We start from the raw sequence: 17,440 nt of genomic DNA, 5'->3' as shown, positions 1-17,440 counted from the left end.
GTTTTAAATTGCATGGTGTTGTGAGTAGTGTGATGAACTCTCTCACCATCCTGTTCTGTCCCACCCAGGCTGTGAATCATCTCCATGCCCAGTGTATCTATAGGCTACCCATCCATTAGTTACTTAGTAGCCTTCCCTGTTATCAAATCAGCTGTCCCAGTATCACAGTACTTGGATTCAAATAACCCTTATTTTCCTTATTAATGGCCCCAAAGCACAAGAGTAGTGATGTAACACTTTGAGACCATGGTCGACCTTGTATAACTGAAACCACGGAAAGCAAAACTGGACAAGGGGGCTACAGTATCTATTACATAGTGCTTTTTAAATAGATGAAGTTTGCCTCAATCAGTAGACAGCAACACAGAGAACAAGTTTAGTGTTTAGTTTTCCAAAAGATATACTTGAATATATTTTACACATATAATTAAACTTCACTACTCAAATAGTAGCACTGAATTAGGATCAGGGAATAAATTTATTGTAGAGTAAAACATGTTAGCACTAATTATGTAAATTTGTAAAGTAAATGATAACTTTTATGTTGAATTTCAGGTAAAGCAAACCAACTTTTCAATGATTTGAACATTACTTCTTAATAATATTTACATTATTGTGCTGAACAGTTGTTTAAATAGTGTAATTTAAGTGTAGAGTAGAATTTTGAAGTGGCTGATTAACTTCAGAGACATAAGAAAGTTGAGAGAAGACTTCCCTCGGACTAAGACAGGGGTTCTCAAATTGTAGATTGCATCAAAATCACCTGGAATCTTACAACAGCTTGCTGGGCCCTATATCCAGAGTTTCTGATTCAGTAGGTCTGGGGTGGGGCCTGAAAATTCAGATGGTTTTCCTGGCTTTTTCTGTTTTTGCTGCTGCTGCTGCTGCTGGTGGTGGTCTCAGTACTACCCTTTAAGGACCGGGGTTAAGGAAATTCTTAGATTTCCAGAAAAACTATAATAGTAAGGAATCCTTATGACCTTAATAAATGAAAGCAATAAAACATTATTTAATTAATAATTTTATTTGCCTTTATATAATTTACAAGAGTTTCTAAGGGAGTTTGTTTTTCAAGGCTTTTCTAAAGGCTTTTCAAGGCTTTTCAAGGCTTTTCTAAAGGTTTTTCAAGGAATTGTTCGAGAATGCCTAATGATATCCTCTCTGTCCCTGTCTTGCTTCCCTGTAGCAAGTAGACATTCAGAAACTCTCCGTTCAGCTCCATTTCAAAAGATTCTACTCAATAATTTAGTGATAGCCTCACACTTCAATGAAAAGTTATACAAATTATCATTCATGGGTACAGACTCTTAAGAGTTTCCAGTTATTACCACATAATTGGTAATATATGCAAAAAGAGTATCCTATGAAGGACCTGTTGATAACTAAGTACTATATTGTGCATTATAGTTTAGAGCAGCTCAAAGAATAGGAAATGCAGAACTTGACCAATCTTGAGCACTAACTAGGATTTGAAGCCACTATTGGGGGTGTGGACAAGGTAATGTAAGAAATTGTTCTGGAAAGATGCAGAGTTGTTTTTTTTTTTCTTTTTTTTTTTTCTTTTTTTTTTCTTCTGAGGCAGGGTCTTACTTTGTCACCCAGGCTGGAATGCAGTGGCATGATCTGAGCTCATTCCGACCTCTTTAGCTCAAGTGATCCTCCTGCCTTAGCCTCCCAAGTAGCTGGGACCACAGGCATGCGCCACCATGCCAGGCTAATTGTTATATTTTTCGTAGAAATAGGGTTTTGCCATGTTGCCCAGGCTGGGGTGCAGAGTTTTAGGTGGAAAGAAAAATAATTGATATTTGTTGTAAACTACTGAAGGCAGATGTGGCTGGAATCGCATGAGCCATTGCTTTCTTTTGCTTTTCTTTCTTTTTTTTTTTTTTTAAATTTATTTATTATTATTAAACTTCAAGTTGTAGGGTACATGTGCACAACGTGCAGGTTTGCTACATATGTATACTTGTGCCATGTTGGTGTGCTGCACCCATCAACTCGTCATTTACATAAGGTATAACTCCCAGTGCAATCCCTCCCCCCTCCCCCCTCCCCATGATAGGCCCCGGTGTGTGATGTTCCCCTTCCCGAGTCCAAGTAATCTCATTGTTCAGTTCCCGCCTATGAGTGAGAACATGCGGTGTTTGGTTTTCTGTTCTTGTGATAGTTTGCTGAGAATGATGGTTTCCAGCTGCATCAAACTTAGCAAGCTTGTGTCTGGCTCAGAGCCTTGGCATCTACTGGCTCCTCTTCCTGCGGCACGCTTCTCCAGAACTTTCTTCATCTAGTTCTTTATAGCCGAAGTTTCTGCTCAAGTGTCTCCTTCTCAGAAAAGCTCCTGACCCTCCTGTCTAGAAGTGACTTCTGCCTGCACACCAGTGCCATCATTCCTTGTCCCTTTATCCAGCTCTATTTTTCTTTATAGCATTTATCACAGTCTAAAATTCTGTTATATCATGTATATATAATTAATTATATTGTATCACTTAATCTCCACCACAATAATACAAACTCCATAAAGGCAGATATTTTATCTATCTATCTTGGTCACCACGATATCCTCAGGCTAAAGACAGTGACTGGCATAAAGTAGATACTCAATATTTTTTTAATGAATGGAATGGAAATGTGAGCCTTCTGAGAGAGCAGTTTCAGTGTTGTGGAGGGGCAGCATTGCACAGTGAGAAGAGTGTGCCTGCCTAGAATCCAGACAGACTGGCTATTAGTCCCAGTTCTACCATTTAGAGCCTTATGAAGTCAGACACTCATATCACTCACAGGATTATTGTGACTTATACCTGAGCTAATGTACATTGAAGCACAGTGCCTAATCATAATAATAATTTTTATGTTGTGACCAGCAGGGGTCGCTCAAATTGTGCTTTAGTGGTGCTGGGTTTGTCTCTGATGCTGTGCTCATGTTTACAGTGAATTCATTAGGGAGAAGTTCAATTTGAGTAACCACAAATTATTAAAATTTAAGAGTAAGTTTCCTTGGCATTTCTTTGGCATTCTACCTCTTGTAAAGTTCAATTAAATTATAGTTTACATTTTCTAATAGAAGCCAACGTTAATGTTAATTATATCTCACTTGGTGATTTTCCTTCCTGCCTTAAAATACTCAAGTGTGATGTTTTCATTTCAATTGCATTTCAATTACTTTTCCTCATGTTACACATATTTATTCCTTCTCTATATTCTATCTCTACATAGAATTTATCACCTTCTAATATTCTACATAATGTATTTTTTGCTTGTTTTGGCACCTCCCTACATACATACCCAAATAAGAGCCCCATAAGGATAGGGAGTTTCTATATCTGTAGCACCTAGAAAAATGCCTGGTACATAGTAGAAGCTCAATTAATATACATAGGATCTACATACATTATATATAGGAACTCAGTTAATATTGAAAGCATGGACAAATACGTAGAAAGTATCTTTTAAAAAATATCATCCCACGTTGTTTAAATACAAATAATGTTTAAATCATAGCATCTAAATGATCATAATAAAAATCACTAAACTGTCATTTGTATTTTTGACCCAACATTGCCCAAAGGGAAATATTTTTAAAAAGAAAGAATATGCAATGTGTATGATGAATGAATAAACAAAAGAAATGGACTAGAACTTATATATAAAACAAAGAACTCTTCAAAAGCAGTATACTAGTGGATTATAAAGTTGTACATATACATAATAAGAAAATTTAATTGGCTTCAGAACATTCTTGAAATGAATATTGAGATATTTGAGATTTGGATCATCAGGGGGCACAGCCTGTGTTCTATGGATAGTGATTCAAGGAATAAAAATGAGAAGTCAATTCATTTATTCAATAAATATTGTAAGCACATCTTTTGTCTGAATATTTGTTCCCCCTAAAATTCATATGTTGAAACCTAATCCCCAGTGTGATGGTTTTAAGAGGTGGGGCCTTTGGGAGGTGAGGAGATCATGAGGACAGAGCTCTCATGAATGAGATTAGTGTCCTTATGAAAGAGGCCCACAGGAGCTTCTTTGCCTCTTTCACTATGTGAGGACAGGGCTAGAAGAATGAGCCCTTATCAGACACTGAATCTACCAGCACCTTGATCTTGGACTTCCTAGCTTCTAGAACTGTGAGAAATAAGTTGTTTTTTTTCTTTTTTTTTTTTTTTTTTTGAGATGGAGTCTCGCTGTGTCACCCAGGCTGGAGTACAGTGGCGCGATCTCAGCTCACTGCAAGCTCCACCTCACGGGTTCACGCCATTCTCCTGCCTCAGCCTCCTGAGTAGCTGGGACTACAGGTGCCTGCCACCATACCCAGCTAATTTTTTTTGTATTTTTAGTAGAGACGGGGTTTCACCGTGTTAGCCAGGATGGTCTCGATCTCCTGACCTCGTGATCCGCCCGCCTCGGCCTCCCAAAGTGCTGGGATTACAGGCGTGAGCCACTGCGCCCAGCCAAGTTTGTTTTTTATGAACTATCCAGTCTATGGTTGTTTTGTTATAGCAGCCCAAATGGACTAAGACAAGCACTTAGTGTCTTCATCGATGAGGTAGTACAGGTTGACCATCCCCAATCTACAAATCAAAGATCCAAAATGCTGCAAAATCCAAAAGTGTTTGAGCACCGGCATGATGCCACTAGTGGAAAATTCCATATCTGACCTCATGTGACAAGTCACAGTCAAAATGCAGTCAAAACTTGGTTTTCATGCACATTATTTAAAATATTGTATAAAAATTGCCTTCAGCCTATGTGTATAAGGTATATATGAAACATAAATGAATTTCATGTTTAAACTTGGGTCGTATCCCCAAGATGCCTCATTATGTGTATGAAAATATTCCAAAATCCAGAAAAATCTAACACTTCTGCTCTCAAACATTTTAGATAAGGAATACTCTACCTGTATTTGAACCAGGGCTTCAAGTATAGGTAGAATTTTGATCACCACAGAGAGTGTGGGAGGAGATTAAGGTGAAGGAAATTAATATTTCTCAATTATCTTTTCTTTTTCCCCCAATAGGAGCTGTATTTGATGAAAGTACTAGAAAAATTCTGGTTGTACAAGATCGAAATAAAGTAAGCTGCTTCTGTTTTATAAATTGCTTTCTAAATGTTTATTTCTTTCTAGAGAAGAATAAAATGTAGAAATTTTAATATACCTAAGGTGTTATAGTAAGATATTTAAAAAATAATTTCTAAGCAGTTATGGAGCACCTTAGATATTTATTTAAACCAACATACTTATACAGGTCTTGAAAATTTCCAGGTAACACTCAAGTGTTACTATCTATTACTTTATGGCTAAAGGAAAATTATAAATGACTGTATTTAATTGGAAAGACAAGTCTGTTTGAATATATTATCAAGATATTCTTACATTCATTCAGCACTCAATGAGTTCTACTCTGGTCCAGGTGCTGAGAATAGAAAAAGCAGTAAGACAATATACCTTATGCCCTGCAGCTTACTATTTATTTGTAAAGACAGTCATACAATAGATGATAGCAGTTAACTTTGCCTGAAGAAGTCCCCAAAGACTTCTCAGAGGAGGTGATATTTAAACTAGGTCTTGAAGAATGAGCAGGAGCTTTCCAGGTGCAGAAGAAAAAAGATAAACAAACAAACTGATAAAATTAGAATTGCTTGTACAAAGGCACAGAGCTCAGAAAGGGACTGACGTAGTTCAGACATAATGGTAAAAAGTTCATTGTGGCCCAGAGTGTGGACAGTGGTAAGATATTTGACCTGAGAGCTAGATTGGAAACAATGTGAAGAGGATTGGGTACCAAGATAAGGAGTCTAGGTGACTAGAAGCAACAAATATTTCCCAGAGAAGTGCCATGATTAGGAATCAGATGTTTTCATGCTCGGGAGTCAGAAGTAAAAGTGAAAGGGAATAATGATTTTGACACTTTCTGAGACTTCAGCAAATATTAGTGGACAGTCAAACATTTTTCCCTACCACATATGTTCTTGAAGTTTAAATTAATGTTCGTAATGATAGCTGAAAGCAGTATCACACATTTCTTGGAAATGCTATCTAAAACTATTCTCATGACTCCAAGTAACTTTGAAGTTTTAGTTAAGGCAGGATCTCTGATTCGAATTAAGCTTTTTGTCCTCAACAGAAATTTATAGAACACCTAAAGTGTATTTTACCTAGCCCTCAGTAAGTTTTGTATTTGAATTGGGACATATATATATGTAATGGTAATGACCAGAGAGTAGGAGGCATGATTGAGTGGTAAAAATAGGGCCTACTTATGAGGTGCCTGAGAACCAGGCAGATAAGTTTAGACTTCACATGGAAACAGTAACTATTAAAAGATTTTGATTCTGATGACAAAATGATGATGATGATATATGGACAAGATTAATCTAATAACAATATGCAAATTAGCCTGACAATAGTATGCCCAATGAGAGGGAGCTGATATAAACAAAATGGACTTGGGAGCCAGACTGACCAGAGTTCCAATCCCTTTGCCACTTCTACTTTGGCAAGTTGGCTTCAACCCAAAGTGGATATTATAACTCTCTCCAATATAGCAGACAGAAGATATGCCCAAACATTATTAACAAATACTGTATGTACAAGTAACATAAATTGGTTAATTTCTTTTGTTATGTTTAAAAAAAAAAGACTAGACCTTGGTATGTAGCAGTTACTTCTAAAGAGATACCATAAAAGGGTTTTACTGTCTTCTAAGTATATCCCTTTGATTATCTCTCTTTTCTTTTAAAGAAGAAGTAGGTCACCAAAATTTATTTAATCTTTCCTGGGCTCATGTGAATGATGTTATTGAGACAAAACTGCATCAGCAGACCCGGGTCCCTAGGATTTGGCCATGCCATTAACTGTCTTTCTGACTCGGGGACCTAAGTTTCCCCACTTATAAAATTTAGGAGTTAGACTCAATGGTCGAACAAAATATTGTAATGTGGTAATTTTGTATTTCTATGTATCTTTCATGTACATAGCATAAATACTTATACAATGTACAGATAAAATGTGGTCTAAGCCACTTTGGTATTGTGGAAAGAAAAGGGTAAACCATGAAGGTTTTTTAAATAGCACACTGGGTTTCAGAAGTGATTTTCTCAAATAAAATTTTATTATGGACTTTAACAGAGGCTGAAAGACAGCCAGATAACATGATTGTTCCACTCCAAGCAGTCCTTCAGCGTTGGTTAATCTACCAAATAAGAATCTATCCATGTTATTATTCATGTAATAAAACACAGAAATTCATAGAAAACAAACTTGGGTCTGATAATGTTAAAAACCACGTTGCAGTCTGGAAAAAATGGAGCTTTCCTCGCAGATATAGCTGAACTGTCTTACTCCAAACCTAGACAGCTTTATGTTTTTTGAGTGGGTTTTTTGTTTCCTTATAAAACCTGCAAAGACAAGTGACTTAACAGGTTCTGCTTACAGAAATCAAACTCCCAGAGCAATCTGTACTCGAAATATGTAATTGAAAAGGAAAGAATTGAATTGGGCTGTATTTTTAAAACAGGGTAATAGTGAAACTATGTTTAATAAATTTGCCTGAATTCCAGGTAAACCACTAAAACTTTTATGGTTCTCTGTTAATCATGGTTGCACTTAATGCTTCTCTAGTTTTATTCATCTTAGTTTCAAATAAATGAAAGTGTTTTCTGAAATGTTTCTTAGTGTTTTTCAAAATAGTCAGAAAACAAAGGGAGATCCAGACCTAATGACAAAACAAATAAATAAGTGTCATCCCATTGTAGGGGAAAATTCAATCCACAGTGGCACTGTTTTAGTCATTCTTTGGAATAACTGAGTTCATCCTGTAATGTTTACTTATAAAGATTCAAGTGGAGAGTTTTCGCTTTTTCCACTCTGAGTTTCTTTTGTATGGCCTTTACAGTCATTTGAAGGTCATACCTTTAGGCTTGGTGACTTTTGAGTAATTAACCCTAGATAGCTTCATGAATGGTTTATTTGGTGTCTCTTAGAACCTATAGTCATATCTAAAGAGAATTAAAAACCTTAATAAAGTGGTAGTACCAGCCTGTAGTGCACAGAAGGCTCTGTTCTGGCCTTTAGCCTCCTAAAAAGTCATAGCCAAACATTTGCTAATACTTAATCCTCTGTTATAGCACACATTCCTGATCCTAGTTTATGAGGTTTTCAGGGTAAAAAAAAAAAATTTTAATTCTCTCATGTTTTGCTCTGTCAGTAGAAATAAAACCAGATAATCAAATAATTTGTGATGACATAAAATACTTGCGTGAAATAATTTCCATGAAACGTTTCTCATTTAATAATCATACTTATTATTATCTCCATTATTTTAGGACTGAGATTTAGAGAAGTTACAATAACTTATTCAACATTACACAACTAGTAATAGGCAGAATCAGAAGCCTATAGAGGAATCTTTTCACTAAACCTAAACTAAAGAAACAACATAGGCAGGAATGGTGGTGTCCACCTGTAGTCCCAACTACTTGGGAGGCTGTGGTGGAAGGATTGCTTGAGCCTGGAAGGTCAAGGCTGCAGTGAGCCATAATCAAGCTACCGCACTCCAGCCTGGGTGACAGAGTAAGACCCTGTCTCAAGAGAAAAAAAAAAAAAAAAAAAAAAAAAGCTGGGATGGGGGGAGATGATTAATTTAAGGAGATAAAGAGTAATTATCAGTTCTTCTCAAAACCTAGGATGATGATCTATTTTTACAGATTTTAGAAGACCCAAATAAAGACTGTAGACTATAAGTAGGAAAGAAAGAAGTTTTTATTAAAAATCCTTTTGTTTTTGGCTATTGAGATGGCTGAACTTTTCAGAGCACACATGATTCAGCAGTTGGTCCTTTACAAGTTAGCAAACTTTAACTTTTTTCTTTACTCAGAGTTGTTTGGATTCTGAGTTAGATTAATTCAGGGTAATAAGAGGTTAATTCATAAATCAGAATGCCACTTTATTAATGCTGTTAATGGAAAAATCAGACTCTGTAAAACATTTTTAAAAGGTTTATTCTGAACCAATGAGTGACCATGGTCTGGGAAATGCGTGTCAAGACGTCCTGCGAACGTGTGCCAGTGGGCAATTGAATTAGAGTTTTGTTTAATAAGTTTGAGGGAGGTAGGGTTACAAGCAGAGACATAAATCAATACGTGGATGGTATACATTGATTTTGCCTGAAAAGGCAGGATGTTTTGAAGAGGCAGGATGTTTAAAGAGGGGGCTTACAGGCTATAGGTAAATTCACAGATTCTCTAACTTACAATTGATTAAGGAAGTGAAGCTTTGTCTAAAAATTTAGAGTCAGCAGAAAGAATGTTTTAAGTTAAAATAAAGAAGTCTGTTAACCAATAATACACTGGGTCAGAGTGGCCTGCAGGGGTGTGTGACTTAGCCCTTGTCTGGCATGGCTTTAGATCCTGTTTATAATTTGGTATCGTATTGTCACAAAGAGTCCATTTTGTTACCTTATGACCTCTGTGTTAACATAATAATCATCAGTTGTGCCTAAACTCCAAAAGGGAAGGGGTATAATGAGGTGTGTCCAACTTCCCTACCCATCAGGGCTGGGGATTTAGTTTATAAGGTTTTTTGGGGGTCCCTTTGGTCAAAAAGGGGGATCCATTCACTTGGTAGGGGTTTAGGATTTTATTTTTAGTTTACAATTCACAGTAGGAGAAAAGGATCCAAGCTTTTTGTTAGTAGAAATGAATTGGAGAAGTAGTCCCAAATATGATATATGCTGCTTCCAAAATGTAAAAAAGTATTACTCCAAGTGCTGTGAGTGGGGATAATTGCAAGGTGCACCAAATAGCCCATACCTTAGAGATCTACAGACTACTATGTTACCAGAAGGGGGTCCTGATCCAGACCCCAAGAGAGGGTTCTTGGATCTCACACAAGAAAGAATTCGGGCAAATCCGTAAAGTGAAAGCAAGTTTATTAAGAAAGTAAAGGAATAGGCCAGGTGCAGTGGCTGGTGCCTATAATCCCAGCACTTTGGGAGTCTTAGGTGGGTGGATCACTTGAGGCCAGGAGTTTGAGACCAGCCTGGCCAACATGGTGAAACCCCATCTCTACTTAAAAAAAAAACAACACAAAAATTAGCAGGGCATGGTGGCGCATGCTGTAATCCCAGCTACTCGGGAGGCTGAGGCAGGAGAATCACTAGAACCCAGGAGGCAAAGGTTGCCGAAAGCCGAGATGGTGCCACTGCCCTCCAGCCAGGGCGACAGAGTGAGACTCGTCTCAAAAACAACTACTCCATGCTAGAGCAGTGGCTTGGGCTTCTCTGCTAAGGATACTTAGAGTTATTTCTTGATTATATGCTAAACAAGGGTTGGCTTACTCATGAGTTTTCCAGGAAAGGGGCAGGCAATTCTCAGAACCGAGGGTTCCTCCCCTTTTTAGACCAAATAGGGTAACTTCCTGATATTACCATGGCATTTCTCAACTGTCATGGTGAGAGTGCCTTTTAGCATGCTAATGTACTATAATTAGCATATAATGAGCAGTGAGGATGACCAGAGGTAACTTTCATCCCCATCTTGGTTTTGGTGGGTTTTGGCTGGCTTCTTTCCTGCAACCTGTTTTATCAGCAAGGTCTTTATGACCTGTATTTTGTGCAACCTCCTATCTCATCCTGTGACTTAGAATGCCTAACCTCCTGGGAATATAGCCCAGCAGGTCTCAGCCTTATTTTACCCAGCCTCTTTACAAGATGGAGTCACTCTGATTTAAACACCTCTGACAGCTATACTTCTAAACACTTAATAAGGGCATCTCCTATCCTCTAGCGCCCAGATGTCTTACTAGGACATTTAGAATACTTGACACGTCCTACTTGCCATGTCCAGTCAGCATTCTGGCATCCATAGAGTTGGATAGTGATAAACCCTGGCATATAGTAACATAGCAGTTACTAAGATTGTTACATATGGAAAGGAATGAGGTACAGATGGAAACTGAAGTGTTGAGTTGTTTGGTAGCCATGGCACTTCAACAGTACAGGGGGTAATAATAATTATATAGCTTTGGAGATGGCTAACTTTTGTTAACTAGTTTAGATGCCTTGGCAAAATAAAAATGACAAGCTCAAGTCAGCCTGTCAATTCAAGGCACAATATGAAAACCCCAAGACCTCCATGGCACCATTTAAAGAGACCCCCATATTCTCCAGCCACAAAGGCCATACTGAAAATCAGGCCTAGATCCAATTGTAAGAATATCAGAGCTGCAAAGGAGACTGAGTAGAGTTTGATAAGTTTCCTGTGTCAAAGCCAATCCCCTAGCAGGAGAAGAGTGGGGATCCTGCGACCCTGAGTGAATGGACATGAGAATATTGAATTTCAAATTCTCTTGAACCCTCTGAGCCAGCAGAAGCAGCACCCTTCTTCTGGTTACAGAAAACAGCCTCCCCTTGCCTGGGGGCTCAGCAAAAGATAGAGTATTTAACATTAGAACAGTGTATTTAAAATCAGAAATAGTCTGGAATATTCAGGATGGCAACCAGAACTGATGACCTCTTAGGAGTGTTCACTTAACTTATGAAAGATAATTGATTGGCGTAATTGTTCCCTCAGAAAAATAAAGTCAACATAATCCCCATGAAGTAGAAATATCAACTTTCTGAAGAAATGTTAACTATAAGATGAAAATAACTGTATGAGAAAAGTACGAGTAATCCTGTGGCTACAACAGAGCACAAGATATTGATATTTATATGAATCAGCATTCTGCATTATATTTTGTTATTAGAGCATATGACATCCACAAGCAGAGAAGGAATCCTTGTGCATCTTTATTGACTAGTCTGCAGTCTTAGCCTCCAAATATTTGTTAAAGGATTTGGAGAAACTGTGGAAGTCAGGGAACCATTTGTCATAGGTGTGTTAGGCACTGAGTGACTTATCAGAGAATACCTGAATTAGAGATGACCTCTCAAAGTCCTAGTTCTGTCTGTGACTCATGGGCGGAAATATGTGAATAGCACTCCTAAAATTTCCTATGTGGAAAAGACCACTTTTATGTTGGCAGAGGTAAAGTATAACAGCACATAGAGGGGTAAACAAATAATGGGACTGTCTCTGTGTAACGTGTATAAACACAGGCATACATATGAATGATCATCCTCATTCACCTTCAAATAACAAAAGATCCAAATGTAAAAAGAACCTATGGAGTAAGATATGCTATGATCTAAAAGCCTGGAAGATGCAACTTTAATGTTATAATATGACAAAACTACTGAGAAAATCAACTTAATGTAAGACATTAAGAAACTTGATTTTATTAATAACACCATTTAGCATTTAGTGAATGTTTAAACTGTGCTTCACACTGTCCTACTGAGAGGTGAAGCCAGCTGGACTTTCTGGGTCGATTGGGACTTGGGAAACTTTTCTGTCTAGCTAGAGGATTGTACATGCACCAATCAGCACTCTGTGTCTAGCTAAAGGATTGTAAATGCACCAATCAGCACTCTGTAAAAACGCACCAGTCAGCGCTCTGTGTCTGGCTAAAGGATTATAAACACACCAATCAGCACTCTGTAAAATGGATCAATGAGTACTCTGTGAAATGGACCAATCACTGCTCTGTAAAATGGACAAATCAGCAGGACATGGGCGAGGACAAATAAGAGAATAAAAGCTGGCCACTCCAACCAGCAGCGGCAACCCACTCGGGTCCCCTTCCACGCTGTGGAAGCTTTGTTCTTTTGATCTTCATAATAAATCTTGCTGCTGCTCACTCTTGGGGTCCGTGCTACATTTAAGAGCTGTAACACTCACTGTGAAGGTCCGCAGCTTCATTCTCGAAGTCAGCGAGACCACAAACCTACTGGAAGGAACCAACTCTGGACACAGTATGTGCTGTATATTAATTACCTACTTTAATCATCATAGCAACCTATTCCTAATTTCACAGACTGGGAAAGTCAACCAAAGAGGTTAAGTCATAAAGTAGGTGGGGAAGAGGGGAGGCACGGTGGCTCACACCTGTAATCCCAGCACTTTGGGAGTCCGAGGCAGGCGGATCACAAGGTCAGGAGTTCAAGACCAGCCTGGCCAACATGGTAAAACCCTGTCTCTACAAAAATACAAAAATTAGCCGGACATAGTGGTGTGCGCCTATAATCCCAGCTACTCAGGAGACTGAGGAAGTAGAATTGCTTGAACCTGGGAGACAGAGACTGCAGTGAGCCAAGATCATGCCATTACACTCCAGCCTGGGTGACAGAGAAGACTCCATCTAAAACAAACAAACAAAAAAGTAGGTGGGGAAGAAAACTTTTCCTCTACCAACTTAGAACTGGGTGGAGGGGATGGTACTTTAATTGACAACAGATAGATTAACAGGAGAAAAGTTCAAGAGTACTCTATAAGGAATGGCTTGGCCAGGAGTAAGGGTTTATATACTATATACTATACCATCTTAGTGAAAGGGGAAAGAGGGGTATAGGGCTTCTAGTGAAAACATGCAGGCATGGTAGCTTCTGACAAGGTTTTGTTATGCAATTTCTCATCTAGGTGCTAATGGTCAGTCTCCTTCTCGGCTGAAAGCTTCCTCAACCCCCTCAATCCCCCACTCCTACTCAGGGGATTAATGGCAGCTTCATTCTCAGAAAGCTTTGCCTTTAATCAGATAAGGGAAGCTTTAATCAGATCAGAAATGCTTCTTTCTGCATCTGCTGTATCTTCAATGTCTTCAGTTTAGAGTAATCATTATGCCATTCTGGTGGGTTGTGGGTTCCTTCATGTGGGACCATACACAGCTAAAACGCAAACCTCATGCTGTTCAGCTGCTGCTGGTTTATTTGGACCCATATCTCTGAGAATGAGGCATCAGCTTGCTGGTGCCTCTTGGGAAGGGGATGAAAAATGAAGCTTCTCTTAGAAATGTTAGGATAACTGCAAACTGGATTCTGCTGATACTATGGAAAGGAACTGCTGCTGCTAGAGTGAAGCAGCCTTGAAGCAATGATAACTCACAGGAACCACGAGCGCACAGAAAGCCCACAGTAAGGAGCTAGTCCCTTCCTCCTCTTGCCTTGCAGTCTAATGGTGGAGCGTAAAAGGGAGTCAGCTGGCAAAGCAGAAACTGGTTAGCAGAATCCCAGCTCCAGCATCACTAAGCAAGTACAGAAGGGTAGATTTGGAGCTGAGAGACAATAACAGCATCAACTTATTAAAATGCAAATTTTCAGGCCCTACCCCAGATCTGTGGAATCTGAAGCTCTAGAGGATAAAGCCCAGCAATTCTGGTTTACAAGCCCTCCAGGTGATTCTGATGTAAAGTTTGAGAACCACTAAACTGGCACATTGAGTTTCTTGGCTCTGCTGATTCTCAAACCTGCCAATAATTGATCCTTCAAGAACAAGAAAGTGATGCTTTTCAGAATCTAGTCATGTTCCCCTTACACTTTTAGGCAGTTGGTACTGGTAGAAGCTAAAGAAGTTCAAATTATATAAGACAGTTTATTTGTGGATTAAGTAGGAATGACACTCCTAAGTAGGGTTTTGATTTTTTTAAGTTATAAACAGAGATCCATCTAAGAGAGCAACAAAATATGAAAATTAAGAATTAACATATAGTTCAATGTTGAAATAAAAATAAGACATGGAATAATTTAATTTCTGTAAATATTTGCTATTAGGTGATATTTCGATATAACTGATAGCTATTAGCTATATGTAATTTATATTTAATGTTTAATAAATTATATATAGATTATATATACTTATTTACTTATTATAAATAACTAATTGTCATTGTTTTCAGATATCCAAGCCAGTTTCTCTCCTTTCTTTACGTACCTCACTCTCTCCAGGCATTAATGTCAAGTGTTTTTTGCAGGGGAAAATTTAACCCTCAACATGAGCATATGCACAAATTCAAACACATATCTAAATTGACACTTACATGTCCTTTCTCTTTCCCTACCCACATATTCCAGTCCTTCATCCCTACCCCAATATCTTAAGAAATAAAAGACCGAACAGTGACTTGACCCCATAAACTGGGTGTTCAAGAGTTAAGGGTAGGGACCCATTAATTCATTCACTGAATATGACTGAGTTCTTATACATAGTCTGCTGTATACACTGTTCTAAGCACTAGGTACACATCAGTGAACAAAGTAAAGTTTCTACATAGGGAGCTTACATTCAAATGCATAAGATACAAATAATAAAATGGATGAATATTATGTAAGGTGGAGATGTGTTATTAAGAAAAATACATGGTGCACTAAGCACTAGGTATACATCAGTGAACAGATGTATAGTTTCCACATATGGAGTTTAGCAAATCAAAGTTTCTACATATGGAGCTTACATTCAAATGTGTAAGATACAAATAATAAAATGAATAAATATTATGTAAGGTGGAGATAAGTATTATTAAGAAAAATACACGGTGCCAAGATAAAAAGAATGACTGGGTTTGCCATGTACATTAACTTCTGTATGCCCAATATACATTAACTTCTTTACACTTGCTATATACATTAACTTCTGTATGCCCAACACCTAACACTCAATAAATTTCTATTGAATGAATGAACAAACTTATTAGACACTCTATGGTACCTTCTTTCTCATTGGTAATAGTGATAATATTGTAGCTAGTGAGATTTATCTAAATACAGTAGGTCTGAATTATAAAAGGTGATAGGATCATTAAAGACTAGAACAATGAAAAATAAAAGATAACCAAATTTCTGGCATCTGACTAAGTTGAAGTAAAGACAGAACAAGAAGGTCACATATATATGAGAACCAAAGGGAAAAGGTTAGCGGGTCTGTGCCCTTGCTCTTGGTTCTTGAGATATGGCTGAAAGAAATTAGTAGTCTTTTAAGGGTTGTGTTTACACAAACTTCTGGTTAGGATTTCAGTAGCCATGCCTAGGGAAGGTCTTAAAATGAATACTTTGCTTAGGAAAGCAGATGGCTGTGGAACAGAGAAAATAGAAAAATAATCAGAAAATGAATCATTTTTACCCATTCTATAAACCCTAAAATAAACTTGAGTTTATCTTCAGGATAAGTTTTCAAAGAAATAGTGGTTTTAAACTTGAACATGCTTTAACAGAGAAAGTATCTTACATTCTGTTAATATCTCTAAAAAATGCATCAGAAAATTTACCCTTTCTTGGTAGCTAAAATGACTATTTCTTGGGCCAACAATTTCTAACACTGGGGAAGGAAGGATTGCAGTGATGAGACCACCCTTACTTCATCCACACTGTCTTCTGTTTTCCATTTACTGCTACACACACACACACACACACACACACACACACACACACACACAGAACATTAGATTTATAACTGGAAAATGTATAGGAAAATTGTCATACCACTCACCATTCCAAAATATGATGGAACTACTCTAAATATGGTTTAAAAACACATATTTTTATAAGTTAAAAGGATACTATACCTTTTGTAGTATGTGAAAATCAGATATGCTTAAAGGAACTAGACCTCACCAACTCAAAGCAGGGAGGGGTCGTATATGTGACTGTTGAGTAGCATCCCACAAAGCAGCTAAGCACAAGAGCATTTTAGAATATTTCTTTCACAAGAGAATGGAAAGTTCCTTTTTTAAGATTAGGGGAAAAAAGGATCATGGAATTTTACACTTGAGGCACAGAGATATCATCTTCTTTTATAGGAAGGGAGAACAAAGATGAAAAACATAATCTCATAGGCTACACTTTCAAAACCGATCCTCAGTAATTTTTTCCTCATAAAACAATATACTGGAAAGAAAGAATAATAAAAGATCACTAGCTAGGAAATAAATTCCATGCCAATCAGAACATTCTAGATGGGGAACTCACAAGCAACAGATAGATACAAAGATATTTGGCACTAAACTGTAGTCCAAATTTGTGAGCCCTGGAAAAGTGTAAGTCTAACACACAGAATCTAATTGATTTATATAGAATGTTCCAACTAGGTCCAAGGAAAAAATTAAAAGGTATATGAAAAAGCAGTGTACAGTCATTAAGGATTAGTGAGAAAATATCAAATCGACTTTTACAATTTCTTAAAAGATGGTTAGAAAAAGCCTGCCTGGATTTTAACAGAGTTTATCACGTACTAGGTGTGTGACCCCAGGCAAGTGTTTTTATGTCCTCAGTTTCATCACCTCTAAAATGGAAACAAATTATAGCCTCTCATGGGAGTATTGTGAAGTTTAAATGTGCATAATTCTTATAAAAATATTTAGCATAGTGTAGGAGATTGGTCAGGGTGGTGGGAAAAACTGTAGAAAGATAAAAACCTTCTTGGAAGGCTGGGAGGTTTTACAAAAGTTTAGGGAAAGGATTTGGTTGAAGGCAGCCAGATTCTCTTATCCGGTGCCTGAAAGCTTAGTTTAGGTAACAAGGGGATGTAAAGAAACTGATCTAGGTAAGTTAATCATGGCGGGCACAGAACT

General features: G+C 37.7%; 1 protein-coding gene across 2 annotated transcripts in view; it reads left to right on the top strand.

The window, feature by feature from the left end:
• The window catches only part of NUDT6 (nudix hydrolase 6), a 30,791-nt gene that overhangs the window by 5,880 nt on the left and 7,471 nt on the right, over positions 1-17,440 (top strand). For both annotated transcript variants that reach the window (XM_007999731.3, XM_073017615.1), the window contains exon 3: positions 5,021-5,076. In XM_007999731.3, the coding sequence (XP_007997922.1) occupies positions 5,021-5,076 (56 nt within the window). The remainder of the gene's footprint in view (positions 1-5,020; positions 5,077-17,440) is intronic.

The sequence above is a fragment of the Chlorocebus sabaeus genome, chromosome 7 (genome assembly GCF_047675955.1).
Source record: "Chlorocebus sabaeus isolate Y175 chromosome 7, mChlSab1.0.hap1, whole genome shotgun sequence".
Lineage (NCBI taxonomy): Eukaryota > Metazoa > Chordata > Mammalia > Primates > Cercopithecidae > Chlorocebus > Chlorocebus sabaeus.
The sequence above is the reverse complement of the archived record's forward strand: the minus strand, read 5'-3'. Positions and strand labels throughout refer to the sequence as shown.